This window comes from Sceloporus occidentalis, unplaced genomic scaffold (assembly GCF_023333645.1).
Source record: "Sceloporus occidentalis isolate IW3139 unplaced genomic scaffold, rSceOcc1.0.p SCAF_15, whole genome shotgun sequence".
Taxonomy (NCBI): Eukaryota; Metazoa; Chordata; class Lepidosauria; order Squamata; family Phrynosomatidae; genus Sceloporus; species Sceloporus occidentalis.
In genome coordinates this window covers 756585-776788 of record NW_028316995.1, presented here as the reverse complement: position 1 = coordinate 776788, position 20204 = coordinate 756585, and the positions used below count along the sequence as shown (strand labels likewise).

General features: G+C 37.8%; 1 protein-coding gene across 1 annotated transcript in view; it reads right to left on the bottom strand.

Annotated features, from left to right (window-relative positions):
* Positions 1–20204, bottom strand: part of LOC149303118 (voltage-gated delayed rectifier potassium channel KCNH1-like) — a 144869-nt gene that overhangs the window by 59181 nt on the left and 65484 nt on the right. The window contains exons 8-9 of the mRNA XM_089481488.1: positions 12654–12853; positions 7581–7833 (exon numbers count right to left, since the gene is read on the bottom strand). Of these exons, the coding sequence (XP_089337614.1) occupies positions 7581–7833; positions 12654–12853 (453 nt within the window). The remainder of the gene's footprint in view (positions 1–7580; positions 7834–12653; positions 12854–20204) is intronic.

Below are 20204 nucleotides of genomic sequence, written 5' to 3'. Positions count from 1 at the left end.
ACATCAATGTTTGGCGCAGTATATAGTGATTGGGGTTTTGTTACAAGTTTTTATTCCTTTCTTTTTTGGGATGGGGGGGCGCCAGAGGAGTAGTCCACACAGGGCACCAGAACACCTAAGGCCGGCTCTGCCTGCGTGGGATATCACCTGACACACGGACATCACAGGAGCGACTGGGGACTGACCCCACACCGATTCCAGCAAATCAAGTAAGTTTTATAACCAATTGCCGACCGGGCCATAGCCAAAAGATGGCTACAGCACGGTCGGCTTATTCTGGGAGGACGTGTACAGTTGTTTGTTTTTTTTATTTTTTTTCAATAAAAAAAATGTTTCATGGAATGCTCTGTTATTGTGTTTTTCTTTTTAAACAAAAGCTGTTAATTAGTTTGAAAAACTGTACGAATTGTTTTTTCTAAACTAAAATCTCGTTATTCAGGTTTAATTGCAGTGTTGGCACTTCGAAAAAAATAAGTCGTTTTGGTTTGCAGTTTGGGCACTTGGGCTCAAAAAAGTTTGCCATCACTGCTCTATACTGTTCCATACAGTGGCAAAGCTGGGAGGCAGAGGCCTTGCACCCCCACCGCAGGACTCCTGAAAGGTAAGTGAACTTCAAAGAGGGAAAGGGTAGATAGTTAGATGGGGGTAGATAGGGAGAAGGGAGTGAGACAGGGGAAAGGGGGTAGATAGGGAGAAGGGAGTGAGAAGGGGTAGATAGGGCAGAAGGGAGTGAGATAGGGCAATCATACTCCTATCATGCCAAGTCTGCAAGTACATCCTGGAATCTGGGTATGCCTGGGCATGATAGGAATGTGATTGCTGTTAATCATATATATATATATATATATATATAATTTTGTTATTTAATTGTTTTGTCCTATTTTGGTGTGTTACTTACTTTAAATAAAAGTGTTAGATTTTTTTATGGTGTGGGGGGGGTCATATTCGGTTTTGGCCAGGTAAATGCTGCACTTTCGGTTTCAGTCCAGAATTCGTTTCGGTGCATCCCTACTACTAAGCCAGACAATGAAGTGGTAGGCCTACATCACATCAATGTTTGGCGCAGTATATAGTGATTGGGGTTTTGTTACAAGTTTTTATTCCTTTCTTTTTTGGGATGGGGGGGGCGCCAGAGGAGTAGTCCACACAGGGCACCAGAACACCTAAGGCCGGCTCTGCCTGCGTGGGATATCACCTGACACACGGACATCACAGGAGCGACTGGGGACTGACCCCACACCGATTCCAGCAAATCAAGTAAGTTTTATAACCAATTGCCGACCGGGCCATAGCCAAAAGATGGCTACAGCACGGTCGGCTTATTCTGGGAGGACGTGTACAGTTGTTGTTTTTTTTTTGTTTTTTTTTTCAATAAAAAAAATGTTTCATGGAATGCTCTGTTATTGTGTTTTTCTTTTTAAACAAAAGCTGTTAATTAGTTTGAAAAACTGTACGAATTGTTTTTTCTAAACTAAAACCTCGTTAATTCAGGTTTAATTGCAGTGTTGGCACTTTGAAAAAAATAAGTCGTTTTGGTTTGCAGTTTGGGCACTTGGGCTCAAAAAGGTTTGCCATCACTGGCCTACACCATGGGCAACATATTAAACAAAGACAAATCTAAAATACATTATAAAAATAAAATGAATAAAAGCAAAGACACACATAAAATCAACAAAGTTCCATTCTGGTAATCAGTGGCTCTATGTGGCTCCTGATGCATGGAAGAAGATGTAATCATTGGGCCCAGGAATATTTTTCAAGCATTATTTTGCTGCAGTGAGAATATAACCATAAGTGAAAAAAGTGCAGTTTTCTAAAAATAATATTTATCAGTCTCATCTAAAACTACTCAAGGTAAAAAAACAAAAAGAGTAGCACTCACCCTTTACTCACCATATCTAGACACATTGTAGTAGTTTAGATACAATGCTAAATGTGATACATCTTATTTATCAGTTAACTGCTAACCGTGAGAAAACCGTAATGTTATCAATTTAAGGGAGCTGGTAATCGGTTACAATCCTGGGTCAGCGGACATATCCGCAAGATGAATATATAAGTAGCAAGCGGAATTAGAGCCAGGGATGAGCACTCTGCAGATCTCCTGCTGTCCAAATGTCTTAAAATAACGGATATATAAACACGCAAAGAATAAATATTAACACTAATCATAAAATAACCCAAAAAGGTGCTAGATGCTCAATAAAGAGAGTACTAGGATTAGCTGGCTGTGGCAATTTATGGTACCCACTCAAGAACATCTGAAATAAGTTTTGGATAACCTAAGAATAGAAAGTCTAGATTATCCCTGCCAGAAAGCACTGAATGAAGAGACATGTCATTGAAACATGAATTTAACTGCAGATAAGAACCATTGACCCATCAAATCTGCCTATATTTCCTGATGTAAAGACTCAATCCTTAATAAGCCCTTAGTTTTTTTTTAGATTCATTATAGACACTGTATTATCCTCTATCACCTCTGCCTTGCGGCAGTTGCCCTTATCTACCACCCTCATATAATGCAATGCAGGCAATTGTAGCTAGGTTCTCTACCATAAACCTCTTGAAACTAAACACCGTGGACCAGTAGCGTATCTATAGGGGGGTGAGTGGTGAAGCTGCTCCTGGGCACACAAAGCTGGGGGTGCGGGGCCGGAGCTGGGCTAGCCTATCGAGATATCAGGAGATTTACCAGTAGGCCACTGCCCAATCAATCTTCCTATACCAGGCCCAACATAAAGAAAGAGTGAGGTCTGTCACTCCAGCAATTGATGTCGGGACATGACGTCATATCCCGGCGCTCTGCATCAATTGTTGGTGCATAGTGATTAGGGAGCACCAAAACAAAGATCTGAAGCGACAGACCTTGTGCTCCCATGACAGGATGGAAGAAAGAAGATAGAAGAAGAAGAGGAGGAAGGTAGGAGGTGGGGAGAAAGGGGATAGGGAGAAAAGGGGGGTAGATGATGGGGAGAAAAGGGGGGTAGGGGATTTAGTGAGAAAGGGTGGAAGATGATGGGGAGAAAGTGGGTAGATGATGGGGAGAAAGGGGGGAGTCAAGTGTGTATGTATGTATGTATGGGCAACCGTGTATACTGGCAGTGTAGATGTGTGTATATGGGTAGTATTTATGTGTATGGGCACTGTATATGTGTATATGGGTAGTAAAAATGTGTGTATATGGATAGTGTATGTGTGTAAGGGCAGTATATGTGTATATATGGGCAGGCGTGTGTATATGGCATGTTTATGTATGTGTATCTGTATGGGCGTGAGGCACGGAAATGTATTCCGCTCCGGGCGACTCTAGATACACCACTAATCGTGACCTTGAGTTACGGACATCCACGGAAATTCTTGTTTCTACGTCAACTCAGAATGAGATGTTCTTTTGATAAATGTGTCTTCGTTGGCTGCACAGAACAATGACAGTGCGGTGTACGTCTTACATTCAGAGGTCATTTTTAGCGTCTGCTAGTCATTAGGAGTTCTTAATATAATGAAATTAGACATGGAGACAGCTTTTATTATAGATCAGATACATGTATAATGGTAAAGAGGGTGAATATTTATGAGCGCTTGTTAAATGTAAGTTAAAATAATGCATTATTTTATATTTTATCGATGACATGAGTTCGAGCCATGCGTCAAAACATGTGTACACACAGTAAAGAAATATGGAAATGAACTGATTTCTTGGAAGCAAATCTAATTAATATAGTATGTTAAATGATTTGGATGTTTATCTTTGCCATTACTTTAGTATAAATATTAAATATATCACAATGAGGTCCGCAAGAGCAGCACTGAGGGCGTACTGGATACACAATCTAATCTTACAGATGGTTTGCCTTTGTTGTGCTGATACTATTAATAAACTCATGTATTGGTTGGGTTATTTATATCAGAGTTAATCAAGAATAATGTTTTGCAGAAATGGTGAGATGTTATACATGCTTAATTGGAACAGTAGTCGGGAGTCCAACATTACCCCAAGCTTACAATAGAAATGAAGGACCGGTGGGTGGAATCGATGCATGAAGTGGATGGGCAGAGGTAATAATTAGGGGGCGAATGTGGGTGAAGCTACTCGCTATACTCATAACACCGGAGAACAAAGCAATGCCACAACAACAAGACGGCTATCACCCCAACATAGACCTGAAAAAGCAAGACAGTTTGATGGTATGTCAATAAACTGTAAAATAGCACTGAAAAATAGTAAATTGCCCCCTTTTTTATACCCCCAGGTGATAGAGGGCCAAGCCAGGAAGACATTTTTTTCATTTGTTCAATTCATCAGTATGGATCTTTGTTGGTATCTACAAATTTCTTGTTGACTGCTTATTGAACCTTCCTAAATGGCCTAGACCAAAAACCAGAACCAACCAAGCTGGTCACATAATATGGGGTACAGCAAAGTCATAGCTTTTTTACTTACACAAACCAGCATAACATTTTAAGCAAACACTATGCCAAAACTAGAAAACTACCCACCAGCTTCCAGTAGCATGAGGATCACCGATCAGTAGGGTTACAATTTTTCATACATCTGGTTTTAACATGTTGTTACCCTGCAGTATGTTTCATGTAGATAATCTTACTAGTTACTCGGGTTCATACATCCCCCATAATGCAGGGGAGCATCTGATAAGAGGAGGTCAACAACATATTAAGATGTGATGTATCCCCAACCCTTCCTTATAATGCTTCCTCACTTGTGGTGCATCACCTGCTGGAGCAGAATATGATGTCATATTTTGGCTTCCAGCAACAGGCTGCACACAGACTGCAAATGATGATGCGTTAGTGGAGAGACCTCCAAATCCACTACTGGGGAGAACATTGAGGACAAGCCCATTAGGTAGAAAGATGGCCCTGCTCTGGAGATGTGACAATAACAATTTATAGGAGTGGGTGGGAAAATATCCGCTGCTGTGAAAAGGTGTGTGGGGGGAGGAATAGCAAGGGCAAGTCTTTAATGCACCAACACGGTATCCTCGCCTTGACCTATACTTGAGCAGGCATGGGCCAAAAGTCATTTTGACCCCATTGGGTACAAAGGAGGCTGCCTTCCATTCCATGAAAGCAAATTCCCTGAATATCTATTGGAGTGGAAGGATAAAATTAGGACAGATGAATAACTTGCGGACGCCCCAGATGTGGTTTTAAGGTACCTTTACATTGATTACAATGTTATAACAATCCCACGTCAGAATCCAAGATCTAACTTTAAGAGTAAAAGTCAAATTTCACATTGCTGCGGTGCTGCAATAAGTTTACCAAACTCTGAAATCCGCGTGGTTTCTTTTCTTTCTGTGTGTGCTGGTGAAAATGAAATGAATAAATTGCAAGAGACTAGTGAATAAGAAAGCATTACGCTTAGAACATTGCAATCAAACAAAATTAAATCAGCAGGGGTGTCCCTGTCTTCTCCGCAACAGGACCATTCAGGCAGATAATGGCTCTGAATTGTCACAAAATGTAAAATGGTTCCGAATAAGATCCTATTTCCACATATAAAAGCTACATTTCACTTACACATTGCCAGGTGTCTGAGCCTAAGAGACCAACGTTAACACAATATCAGGTGAATACCTAGACTTTTCTTTGAATTAATCAAGAATTTTAGAACACAGCAGACAGGCGTCTTGTCCACTAGAATAGTGTAGTCATGATGATAGGTCCACTTCGTTCAAATACTGCATATTTTACTGCATATTTTTACTAAATTAGTTTCTTCTCGACAAAAAACTCTGAACGTGAACACTGGCATTCTCAGATGGTGGCGTGGGCATGTAGGAACCTCTAAAACCTGGAATGTATAGAATATGGGGAAACATTTTTATTGTAGCCGGTCCTGGATCCACAAAAATTCTCCCCAATAACCGTCACACTTTTTACCTCCCGTGGCGTTTGTCGGCTGTTGATTTTTTTCTCATTATCTCATCAATGCTGTCACAGGCGAGTGGCAAACATGGGCCACGGTTTCATAAAAATAGCAGAAATGTGGACATCATGGAATAACCCGGGGAGCGTATGAGGTGCGTGGCGCTGATGGGTAATTTCAAACATTAATTATTGAGTCGCCTTTCCGATTGTTACTTTATAGGTAGGTCTAGTTGCCATAGAAACATCAACCGCATTACCGCTTTGGTCCTAATCTGATCGAATCGTCTTACTTGTCTAATGTAAAGTTCATTTGCCAATATGCTATGCGTCCTTGAAACTGGTTTGTTCAGAAACCAATTTTTATAGCGCATTTAAAAATAGACCCTGCGATCAATAACAGGACGAGTGGTGGGCAAACGGTAACTTAATAAAAAAGCCGAGATCGTGCATATTCATTTAAAATATGAACTGTGCTGAGCGACTGACGGATGGAATACTAGTATTTGCTTTCCTATATTTTCTTTTAATGTGAACTCGAAAAGTAACGGATCCCCATAAAACACTTTAGGAAAGCACAGTGAGCTCAGCGGGTTAATAATAAATGGAAATAGTTATCGGATAGCGATAACGTTATTTGATTGATGCATTTCTCGAGTGACGTAGAGTCTTTACTTAATTTAACCTTCTTTCTCAGACACCCCTGACATAGAGCACTTAGTATTGGAAGGGCTCCAGCGTTAGCGTATTATAGATCTAAGTTCCTCTTAAGGAATGAGTTTACTTGAAACCTGATGAGCTTTCCAACGGAGATCAATTTTGTTCAATCAAGATTTCCCAGGCATTCCACAACATCCCAGTATTTGGAGGCAGCTCTAATGGCTTTAAGAGCAATCCGCTACGGTATAATTATACTTGATCTAACCAAATTCCTCAATAGGAACTTGACTGGGAATACACGTGTGAAATGTAGAAAGTTGATATTTAAAGTCACGTGTTGTCAATAAAAATTGCATGCCCTTTTATTAAGTGGGCAAATGGCGATATTACTTAAATATTACTACGAATTATTAGTGAACAGCTGATAAGCAGGTCTTACTAAAATAATTTTTAAATGGAAGTCTGTGTAAAAATTACACAATTCACAATAAATGTAAGTAGGCACAAAAGCATGAGGTGTCTAAGGCTTAATGAGTTAGTCTGGGTCGGAGCCGTCCTTATGGGCTGCTTTGGACATGTCGAAGCTCCGGGGTGGGAAATGCATTGGTGTTTGCCAAGGTTAGTATTGGTTTCTATTCACCAAAAGGGGGAGTTGCAGAAGAGGTTTTGGTTTTGAAAGAAGAACACATTTTGTCCATTAAAATGACATCCTATTGGTCAGAAATACAGCGTAAACCTTGTTAATGTTGTGAATGGCTATTGTAGCTGGAAACAGCCGATTGCTTAAAAACCTTCTCAATCATTCAATTACGTATACAATCCTATGCCCTTCATAATGCATAATGAAAGCAGATCATTGATAAGTTCCGTTTTCCTGCAAAGACCCAGTTTAGTGAATAGACACCATTATGTGGGAGTCGGATATGAAATGAACCGAACCATAAATATTAATAAAACCATTCGGCATTACCATGTTAAGATAAAAAAAACAGCAATTAACATGAGTTAAGAACAGCCATTAGACTTACCCAAAATAGCAACAACTTCATCATCCTGGATTACTTCCAAAGAGCCAGAAACCACAAAGCACAGAGTGTCTATACTCTCCCCCGCGTGGTAAATTAAATCCCCTGGGGCACAGTGAACGGTTTGAAATTCCATCGCAAGAGCTCGTAGGCATCCATCACTAGCTAATCGAAAAGCTGGGTGCTCTTTGAAAACTTTGCGGTTTAGGTGCACACAGATGTCTGCTCGCATGTCTTTGGGGCAAATCTGCAGAACCTAAGGAAATACGGATACTTTTCATTAACAGGACTGTGGAAAAAAAGACAGAATTCTATGTAACTTCTTTACTTAAAGAAATGAACATTTGAGGCTCGTGAGAAGTCACACTGACGTATAAGTTACCGCGAAGGAGAAACAACAGCTTTAGAGATAGATATTTCAAAGTGAATAGCTTCTAGAATTTGATGCCAACCCATCCATTGAACTAATAATCCCTCTAGATATATGATTCAGGGACATTGTACCTTAAATCCAGAACCTTTAATAGTCATCTGCCATCCCTACCGCTGAGCAGATCATAATCAGTCATTGGTCTCGTCTTAGATTCAGGATAGCTTTATGCATGCATGTTTAAATTCCCTCACTGTATTAGCCTCTACCACTTCTGCTGGTAGGTTGTTCCATTTATCTACCACCCTCTCAGTGAAGTAAAACTTCCTTACATTACATTTAAGCCTCTGGCCCTCTTGTTTGGGATTATGACCTCTTTTTCTAACATTTCTCCTCCATTGAAATATAACGTGTCATCATCATTCTGGAGATAGGGTCTCCAGAACTATACCTCAATTTGAAGCCTGACCAGAATCTGGAAAGTGGCAGAACCACCTCCCTCTTCTGGGTACTAACTCAGGACCCTTCTTGCTTTTTTTTTTTATTGCATTGTCTGCTTACCTTTAAGTCATTAAAAATAATGACTCAGAAGGCCCTCTATTCCATTGTCACTCACAGAACAGTGTCCTTTTTTACATCCCAAGTGCATTATTTGACATTTATCAACATTAAACTGCAGCTGACACACTCTTGGACAGACTTCTAATTTACTTAAGTCATTTGACATTTGGCTAGTTCTACCTGAAAGATCTATCCTGTTGCAGACCTTTGCATTTTCTCCAAAAAAGTCATACCTTATCATTTATGTCTTCTGTAATATCACTAATAAAAATACTAAAAATAACGAGTTCCAATACTGATCCCCGAGGTACCCCACTAGTGACTAGTCCTTCCTCTGCATTATACACCATTAACTACAACCGTTTGTTTCCTATCAACCAGCGTGTTATACATTCATCTATTTTTACAGCCAAACCCAAACACTGCATTTTATGTATGAGTTTTCTACGAGGGACAGTGTTGAATGCCTTACTGAAATCTAGATTATAGGTTTTATCTACTGCTTCTCCCTGGCCTATTATCTTAGTTACCCAGTCAAATAAATTAAGTTAGTTTGACAAGATGTCCCTGTTGTAAACCCAAGTTATTTCTGATCATGCAAACCATGTACTTCCAGAATCCTATCCTTTAGCATGCTATATTCTCCAAACAAAATGTATCTCCCAAAAGATCCGCAGTTGAAACTGCATCTTAAAGCCGACTGTGTTCTTTGTTACATTGTAACTAGCAGAATATGGGTTTTTTTAGTTAATAAAAATGCAAAAAAATATCTTAAAGGAGAAGGCCAATTATTGTTGTTGTGCACATACTCCAGAGATTCATTATTTACCCATTAGTTTTACCAACGTCACTCTTAGAAACAGATTCAAAAAGATAAGTCAATATACTACAATCTCTGAGGAGTTGCTGGTTTTGAACCCATCACCTTTTACAGAATGTGACATTAGCTTCCAGGAAACATATAACGATTTTATACAGGATAAAAAATGTAAAAACAGGGGGAAAACTCACTAACGCTAAGCTAATAATCAGAGATAAATATACAGTGTATAGGCTCTGCTAAATATAGAGAGATTCTGCTAAATTAGTTCCTAAACCATCAAAATTAGAACAATCCAAGTGCAAACCCCCCCCCCCCCAAAAAACAATCCTTAATCCTTAAAAGTCCATTATATTGAACCTCCTTGGTGCCTCTTCTTTTACATGGATCCACTCACAAAGATACCAACTCCCTACCTCTTACTGGTACTTTCCGTGCATCTTTAATACCCCTCTACTGCATCTATTGTCCTAGGGGTAGATTGGTGAAGAGGTCTTCCCAGCATGTGACGTTAATGTTCCCTTCTTACTGTTGGCTTTTAACAATCAATAATTGATACTGATTGGTGGATAATGGTCTCAAATTAATGCTGTTTGATGTCGCCATTTTTTAACAGCTTTGGCAAGACAACATTTATTTTGGTAACTTGTGATGTGCGATCGTTGTTGGGATTCCTAGTATAATGGTCATTTTTACACCAAAAGGGTGTTTTGTGCCAAGAACAATTAGTGGATGGGATATATGGGAATTATGGGATATAATTCACTTTAATGAATTACTATTTCTGGTTCGAAGACAATTTTTATTGAAGTTTAAGGTAAGGCACTGGGTACTGGAGTTGTACCAAGTTATCTCAACCTTTTTATGGCCCACTTAGAAGACATGGGACAAATGTGTTGCTATATTGATAATACATAGAAGATTTGGTTTTTTATGTCGAGCTTCACAGCAGACAATTTACAAGTCTTTCTGACATAATTAAATAGGATCAATGGGGTATCAAATTAGACACCACTTTTAGTAAATCCAGTATTAATTTCCTGGATTTACATATAGAAACTGAAAGACAAACATATTAAACTAGTATGATAATATAATATAATAATGTAAAATAATGGAATAATTAAATTAAATGCAAAGTGCACTGATCCCGCTGTTTATGAACAACAGGCAGATGTAATAATAGACAGATTTAGAGAGACTACGAGGAACAACAATTAAAACCTGTGAAAGCAAAAGTAGATTGTAAACAGAAAGGAAATTACCAATAAAAAACATGGTCAGGCTTTTAATCAGGATGGTTTATGGATTTAAATATAAAATATACATAAATATAAAGCTAGAAAATTTAACAAAATATTGGGATGGTTTAAAAATAAAAATTAGTGCATTAAGGTGCAAGAAAAGTTTTAAAGTAATGTGAGATTTATGACAAAAACAAGCTTTTTTTCCAGGTGTGATAATTGTAAAATTCAATTAACTGGAGAGGAATGTAACATTCAATAATTGATTACTTGTTGAAGTAGAAATGTTCTATATCGTTTAGTGTGCCCATGTGTCCTCCATGTTGGCTGAACGATTAGACCATTAAAACATAAAACAAGTGATTGGGAATATTAAAAAACTCATTTTCAAGTTATAGTTATTACTGATGATTTTTCAAAATACTAGGTGTAAAAAATTTGTATGGGGGGACCACTTTATTAAAAACATAGGTAGCTATAGATTCAACGTTATGTAATGATGTCATTCTTTATTATGTATATATTTGTGTCTTTATAGTTGATACTTGTTAAATCATTACTATTGTAAATGGGAGAACACAATATTTGATGTAGAGAGAGTTGAAAGCCTTATGAGGTGTCGATTAATCCAGGGTTTGAAAAACCCTGTGTGCCGAGGCGCCTTGGCCACTAGAAACCCCTTCCTGGCAACCAGGGTTTTAGCAGTACAAAGGGGTAAAAACTGGCCAGGACTGCCATTGTGCCCAGCACCCTAAGCTTTACTGCGGAGAGCGTTATGTGACCCCGCTGGACTCCTCACGGCACCAGCTTCATCTCGCCCCCGCAGGAAAGCGTAGGGTGCCGGGTTCACAATGGCAGCAGCAGCAGGTCTCCGCAAGGTGAGTGGGGGGATAGCGTATGTGGGTGTATACGGTTGTGTCAGTGTGTATGTCTGTATATGTATAGTGCCAGAGTCAGTGTGTGCATGTGTATATCTATAGCCAGTATGTCTACTGTGTTGTACTGCCAGATTTGATGTGCATAGTGTTAGAGTGTGTCTTTACAGATGTATAGTGTTAGTCAGTGGGTGTTTGTTGTTGGATAGTATCTATATGTGTATAAGAGTATGGTGTTGTGTATGTTACACAATGGTATTTTTCATGAGTGTGTATGTCTGTATATAGTGTGAGTATTAGTGTATAGTGTACATGAGTGTAGAATGTTAGTGTGTGTCTGTTACTGTATAATGGTTAACCGTACAAGCTTGAGTCTTTATGGTGTAAAATACCCCTTGTCCTGAAGGAGTTAACTGCAGCACTGTACATAGCAGTGCAGCACTGAAGAAAGGTCTGCTTTATGTCGTATTTCCCCAATTAACATCCTTTAACTGCAGATCAGGGGGTAATATATGAAAATATAAACATTATTATTATAGTTGGCTCCTGTATTCTTTGGTTGGCTCCTAGAGCCAAACCAAATTTGTTGACCCTTGGATTAATCAGCATCGCTTAAGGACCATGATCCACTAATCAGTTTATCAGATATGTACTAATCAGGAACATATTATGTGGGTGAAAGAACATCTGAGAAGGGGCACCAAGAACAATCAATATTATGGTTTTTAAGGACTGTTTTTCCCCCCAGTAATTTATTGGTTCAGCATTTGGAGCCGGTCTGTATTTCATTTCACCATCGTTTGGCAAAGAAGTAATGCTTCCAGCTTTGTAATATTTAATGCTACACATATCTCTGCTGTTCCACCTAAACTTCTGAATATAACATTTTTAGTAAATGGACCTTTAGAAACAGTATTTCCAGTACTGTCGCGTGTTCAAACCCTTTTTTAAATATAATAAATCAAGTACATTTTTCTCACGTTCCTAATTGTGTCGCAAACATTTAATTGTCACGTGACACACAAGTTGCCACTTCCTGTGTTGTTTTTTTGTGATTAAGAGGAAAAGTTAAAAGGACAGATCTGCTAAGGTTTATTTGCATTCTACAACATACTCGAGATTACAGTTAGTAAGTGGAACAGCACCTTCAAATCAATTGTTCTTTCTATAAAGATTTAATATTGGGTGCAATAAAGGAGCACTTACTCTTTCTGTATCAATTCCTCTCGACATGGACCACGTTGACACAATATAATCCATGACGCGTTCGCTCAGCCCTTTGGGAACCTGGTAGAGTTTAAGGAAATCCCGAACGCTGTTTAACATTTCGTGGTACCGATTGGTGTTGGCGTACATTTGTTGGAAGATGGTTGTCACGTTACCAAAAATGGTTGCATATAGAAGTGCTACAAAAAAAACAACACACATTTTATTACAGTATATCATTACATTTTGTTATTTTAAAATATTGTTATATTGTAAAAATTGCCCAAAACTACATTTTCTGAAGTCTGTATTAAAGGACTGGTATAGGATCTGCAGTTAACCCTTTCTTTGGCCCATTCATTATGGCAAAAGTATGGTTGACTCCGATTGGGTTTAAAAAATATGTTACGCTTGAACAGAAAGAAAGGAGGATTTCTGCATCAAAATGTCTTGATGTGAAATGTAAATGTTTTCATTTCTCCAGTCATACCTGTGATAAATTAATTCCCCTTACAACCATTTTTCATTGTTAATGTATTTGCTCGCATTTCCGCTAGCACAACTTATAGGGTGTTCTAAGACGTATTTACAGATACATTTAATTCTAGTACCTTGGGCCTCCATTTAGCATTTCACTGTCAATTCAATAACAAGCAATGATTATTATAATGTCCTCTATGTATTTCTATTAGCTGTTGCTTCCGGGTATCCATCAATAATGGCAGAGAACCAAGGAGCGCACAGAAGCCAGGACCTTTTATAAACCAATTAAAATGCCATTACATAAGAAGAGTCCAACTGAACAATCTGAAGATAAGGTTTGACAGCTGTTCTCCGTCCCAGGGCATTTGTTAAATCGCTACAAGAAGGATCAGACAAAGAAAATGGTGATCAACGGAGACCTCGGTCAATTACTCCTCCTGGGCGATCAGGTAGCCATAGTAAACGCCACTGATCTCTGATTGGCTGCTTGGTTTTTCACTATTTTGTGATTTTCCAAAAGATGAAGAATATTAATATTTATTGGGAGCTCTCCTATGCAGAGCACCTTACCTGAAGTGCAATCAGCTCTGGACATTTTTTAAATAAAGAAAACTGAAGTATTTTGGTGTAGATAATAGCTTTTGAGTTAACTTTTTTTTTAATCTTCTTTTACCAGGGCCCTCTTTACCTTTTTGTGTCCGTAAGTCCAAAGTTGTATGTGATGCACTACTTATGTCCTGATTACCCACTGAGCACTGCTGCGGAACATGTTGGCGCTATATAAATCATTAATTACTAATAATAATAGTAGGGCTAATACATCTAAAAATTCCTCCAGAATAAATGGGAAGTGCATTTTTACTCAAAAAAACTTCACTGGTGGCAATGCGGGATAAAATGTTGTGACAATCAGTTACACAATAGCATGTATCCACCTCTATCACTAAAAGAGGTAAATCCTATTAATTACAGTTTTAGTACCCTTTTAAGAGCTGTCTCTGCTGACGATAGTTCTCTAAATTATTATTCCATCATTACTTTGGGTTTGAATGTTACTGCATGGTGTTCTATCGCTTCAAATAACGTCTCGTTTATAATGGGATACCAGTATTACTGTTTGATCAGCTTCCTTAAATAACTTCATTACTAAATGACATCACCATTCTGGAATGGGTTTATTCACTAAAGGGAGAGTTGGCAGCATTGTTTGTTTCTTGACTTGTGGTTTCAACTCCTGGCCAACACTGGAAGCCAAAAGGGCTGAGCTGGCCCTGTATAATGTATAAATCAGTGTGTAAGGAGACTTACACGTTGCAGCAGAAGCTCAGTAGTGTCGGGTCTTCATAATGTATAGTCAAGTTAAGGAGTTGAAACCGCAACTTTTCTGCAAACCCTCTCATTTGTGAGTAGACCATTTTATAATTCCCTGACCTTGAACCTGGATAGGAACAGTCAATTAACATCTTTACTCAAATCGACATATTGGGGTATCCAAATTAAAGGGATAAATGTTTTTCCCCCACTATGCTTGGCAACAAAAACCCAGTTCTAGATAAGTTCTCCATATTTCCAGATCAGATCTCACTGGTTGGAATGAACGAGTGATGGCAGAAGTGCCACCAAATACACGTATAGCAACCATAACCACAAACATTTTGGGAGCTGGTGTTCTTTTTCAATGTTCTGCTTCTAGTATCTTAAATGTGATATACATATAGATATACTGTATATCTCCAACAAGCACAAGTATGGGTTTAACAGTTTATTTAAAAAAGAAAGATGAGTGACATCTCACTCCATTTATAGGTTATGAAAGACAAGCGACAAGAGCTTCTTCTGTAAAAAGGGCTGAGATGGGATAAAACGAGATTCTTGTTCTCATCACGACTCATTGTTTTGTCAATTCTGTTAAAGAATCAAACATTAGGAAGCAAGATATGCTTTAATAAAGCAAAGATAATCAGCCGCCGTACTATCAGTCTAGAAATCATCACAAGAGATAAAAAATATACTTTTTATTATTAGTTATTATTACCATTAAGCCTTGATGGCTTTAGAAAAAAAAGTGCTATTGTTTCTAAAGAGCAACTCTCAGATAAATCAAATAATTTCATCTATATGCTACGCTGGTGATATGTTTTTCCTACTTTTACTTAAACAGTTACAAATTAGCCCTATTATTGTCTGTTCTATGTAAAAGCTCAAAATTGCTATCCCATCTCGTCTAAGCAGATGTGGTAGAGGTTTATACAGTAAGGGACTTTAAACATATACGTGATATGTATAAAACTACTCTGAACCTAAAAAGAGATGAGGGACTGATGGAAAAACAGGCTAGATGGGTCACCTAGTTCTTATCTGCCATGAAATTCTATGTCTAGAACTAGAGGTTCATGTGTAGTATCCCAAAACAATGCAGTTAGAATCTAGGAAGCATGTTACAAATTCCTACTTGACTTTTCAAAAGTGCAAAATATAAACCTGTACAACTTAAAAAGTTAACAATAAAGAACAATAACAATAATAACATATAATGTACTTAAGGTTCTGGATTCTGCTATGTTTATATCCTAGCTGTGACAGTCCCTCTTAAAGTTACAGAGGCTTATCACTTTCCAGCTGACATTCTATCCATAAACTTTAAAGAGACGATAAATCAGAAACTTCCCATGCATTCATACAAATGATCAACAATTTATAAAACCTCTTTAGCAAAACTCTACAAGATCCTTACTACTTCTTATCTCTTCTATATTACATAGAAAATGGATACTGCCAGGAGAAAATGCCCTCTTTAGTTGAGTTTGATACTTTTTATTGGACCAACATAGTAAAAGATGTAAAGTTGGTGGGACGTCCAAAGTCTCTTCTTCAGATGGAATCATAGTAGAGTTCTATGAGGTCCTGAAAGCTTCTGTAACTGTTCATCTTTTTAATGCTGGCCCTATATTATATAAAATTTACATTTGATAACTTGGTTCTTTTGATTAATGTCTATGATGTATATATTTTAAGTCGAGCAATTGTCCCCATAAACACAAATACTCACAGTAAAGGGTAAGTGTGAATCGCTTTAAAAGAGCAGAAGTATTAACAGGATTACTTTGGATGACTTGGGGGAGTTTATGCAGATGAATGCCACTGTGTAATGTAATAAAAGAAAAGAGCATATGGGAGATCAGCAAGGACCATCTGTCTGTGCACAATAGAATAAAACTGATTGTTTGATACAATAGAAAATAAACCCACCAATAGAAATAGAAAAATATGGACATCACTAAAATGACTCATCTCACAAACCTAAGCAAGTTTCATGAATACACTAACAATCAGCATCTCATTGTCTATTATTTTCTTTACAATATCCAGTAAATGTTTGTTTTTAATTATTGAAGTGCTTTGTTTCATTTTTTTAGGGTTTCTAATTTTGTTCTAAATAATGATAGTTTTATTGTTGCTATTTTGTAATTTGAGTTTCTTGCAGTTTATTGTTGCCAGTCATAGGGTAAAAAAAATCACAGAAGCACCTGTTTGGGGTATTTAGCAGGGACATAATTTGTCTCTGTCCACATATTTAAAAATGATTTGCATCTCAGATAGGGGTATCACCAAAATAATGCATACTTTTTTTACATTAAAAGTACAAAGTACAAAGAGAAAAAAAAGAGTTTCCTTTAGGAGAAGCTGCAACTCCAGAGCTGCAGCATAACACTTCAACCTGGTCTGAGAATTCTCACCACTTATTGGCTGTTTGAAATCAACTGGAGCACTTCACAGGTATGCCCACACTACAGGGATGCTGAGCCAGCACTGGAGCTGACTGGCTATAAGTACAGTATATCATGTGTCACAAGGTATGTTCAGCTGAACATATCACCTGCACGATATGTAGATGGGGGGGTGCAGTCGAGGGGCAATAAAAATCTCCTTCCATGAGCCATCCCCTTGGTTTAATGTAGATAGTTGGCCATCCTGTTTGGATAGGTTAATGTTGACATAACTGATAGATGTGCGCTGAGACGCTGCCCCATGAACAATTCAAGTGTACCATTCACATGACATTTGGAGCATTTTACTGGGGAAAGGGATGAGGGGCTCTGGGGAAAAACAAGTAGGCTTTTTTTAAAATATGGGTACCTATGATGATGCTAGGTCCAAACATATCAGTTGGGGCCCTACTTTGAGATTATTTTTACTTGGTACCACCGTGCCAGACAGCCTACGACATATCATTGTCCATGGGGGCACCAGCCAGAAGGAGGACAGCTTCCACTGGAAAGCTAAACGATACGTGGCTTTACTGAGCTCTCCCACTGCCCCTTTAAATGCGTCTCACACAATAGCCCACTTTACAGTCTAGACCTGCAACTTATTCTGATTTAGTTAACGCTTTCCAGCGTTGTATATCTGTGTCTGGCACGGTGTAGTTACATGGCAGCAATACTGATTCTTTCTTCTGATATAACTAATTCTATCTGAATTCTCCAGACATAAGTTCATCTGTCAAATGTTCTCAGATTTATGTTTGGGTTTCTTTCATCTTGTCATCTTTCAAATCCTAAAATACTTGTGCTTTTCTTCTGTGCCTCTAGCCCTCCCCCCAGCCCTCCCCGATAATGAAACAGTTAATTATATTCTGGACAGAGAAAAAACGGTATGTTCCGTAAACAGGAACATATTAATGAGCTCAGATTAAAGTTTTACTGATGCTTCCTGACACTTCCTGTTGGATTTAAACAAATAATTGCTCTTCCTATACCATCTGTAATCACGGTACATCAAAGATTGGGAAACAATGTTTTAATAAAAATGCTTTATATATTATTTGGAATGATTCAAACCATAAAGATCATCTAACCACACACACCTACACACAAACACGTGGGTGTGGAAGAGAAGGAGTGTGTGTTAGCATGTGTATAAGTGTGTGTTTACATGAGTGTGTAACTGTGTGTTAGTGAATGTGTTGGAGAGAGAGTGTGTATGTGTACAGATATGCCCCATGTAGGATTTGGAAACCTCAACATAAAATGATTGCAAAATGTATATTTAATTTACTTTTTAAAGCAAAGCCAGTTGCTCAAAGATCATTCTTTATTCACGTATATAATTAATAACTGAGACAATTCCAATTAGTCTCACTCTGAACAACAGCAAAGTTTTGACTTTTCTTTGGAAGTCTATTTAGCTTTGTTCGTGGTTGATTTTCTCAATTGATGTGTTTTCATAAATCATTTAACTGCAAAGTACAGAAAACGCAGAAAAATTTAATCCATTCTTTCATAAATTTAGGCCTTGGGTCCTGGTTTGGATGAAAAGAAATTGAATGATTTTGTTTTCCTGTTAAATATCAGTAAATGTAATGAAACCTCACAAAGGAGTTTACACTCTTACTGAAATGTTATAGATAAAGGGATGTTAACCCTTTAGAGTACCAGGTTAAAGGACAATGGGTTATTCTAGACCAGAAATGTAATTATTTTCATTTAGTACAGCACCATAAAAAAAGAGAAAAAAATGGATTACTGCCAAAGCATTTATAATTGTTACATTTGTAGCAGCAATTCATTTAAACATATTTGATATGATTTTATTAAATGACAGCTGATGCATTTTTGTTAAGAAGTCCAGAATTTGTTTAAAACCACAGGTGGGAGGAAAAAAAAACTAATAGTGAAAAATAACCAATAAATTAGTGTTTTTTGTCCTCTTGATTTTACGTCCAAAGGTAGGCAGCGATCAAATTGCCAAGGATCATAGTTACAGGCGAACCAAATGTAGGAAAGAATCCAAGGTCATCAACAGAAGACAAGCAGATACTACGAACCCCATGGAGACCACATGGGGAAAAAACAACCATCAACAACCAAGTACAGAATAATGGGAGGAGGTTTAAAAACTGTGCCAAACACTGGTCCCTAGGTGTTACCACATGGCTGTTGTCTTTTGGGGGTTTTCCGCTGATGGCAGAATTTGAAGTAGCTTAATTAGGGGTTTTTTGCCTTCTTTTGGATCAAGGCTAGGAAGGTTAGGTAGAAGGGTTGAACTTGATGGACTTTGGTCTGATTTTCAACCTTATGTACTGTGTAACAAAGAGAAGCATAACGCACACACAAACATAAAATGGTGTAGGGTTGTCCTAGCCACAGAACATTCATCTTTAGATCATTATGCAACAGAATAAAATTTGATGTCTTTATGTGTAAAATGCATAATCATGCTGAAGTTGTGTGTAATATGTGTTGAAGCCGTGTGCAGACTACAAAAATCATTATATAAGCGGTATATCTGCAGCAAACCTTTAATTGTGGGAGGAAGGAGATGCTGTGGACACCAGCTGGGAATCCATCATCTCATCACTTAGCACGGTATTATCCCGCACCCACACAAAAAAAGAGAATTGTCACGTCTGGGAGATTTCCACATAACACCTGGCTAGACAAACACGTCTATTGAGAGGCTATCCCTGTAGTTCTGAGAAAACAAAGAAATGGTAAATAACCTCATTTCTCCCAGCAGTACATGAGCTAATTACACAGAGTGATATTTATTTTGAGTACCTGTAGAGCTGAAATTGACTCCAAAGGCATAATAATAGTTCCATTCTTCATTTGGGTATGTGTTAATGTAAGTAATCCAAAGCAAAGTATTGGGGGGGGGCATTAAATATGGAACTTGGTCTTAAGAGAATAGGGGTATAGAAACTGGATTTCAAGGAGGTGACACAATGCACAAGCCATTTTTATAATACGTACTGTATACAAGATAAAATGCAAGATATGTGATCTCCTTTTTGGTCTAAACCTCCTAGTACCTTCAGTTTTTATAATGTAAAATGTGTCTATTAGGCTTAAACTCTTGGTTAAATGTTTACAGCGTCTAAATTTTATCATGTATTTTTTTAAATGGCTCTTAAAATATATTATCATGTCTTTAAATAAATATACTGTAATGTGCCAAAAGTGGGCGTAAAAATTACTGTAAACTAATAATGATTTTAACAATAGACATGTTAATAGTTAATTATTTTTATCATTTAACAAAATGTGAAAAGTGAGCGAACAGTAG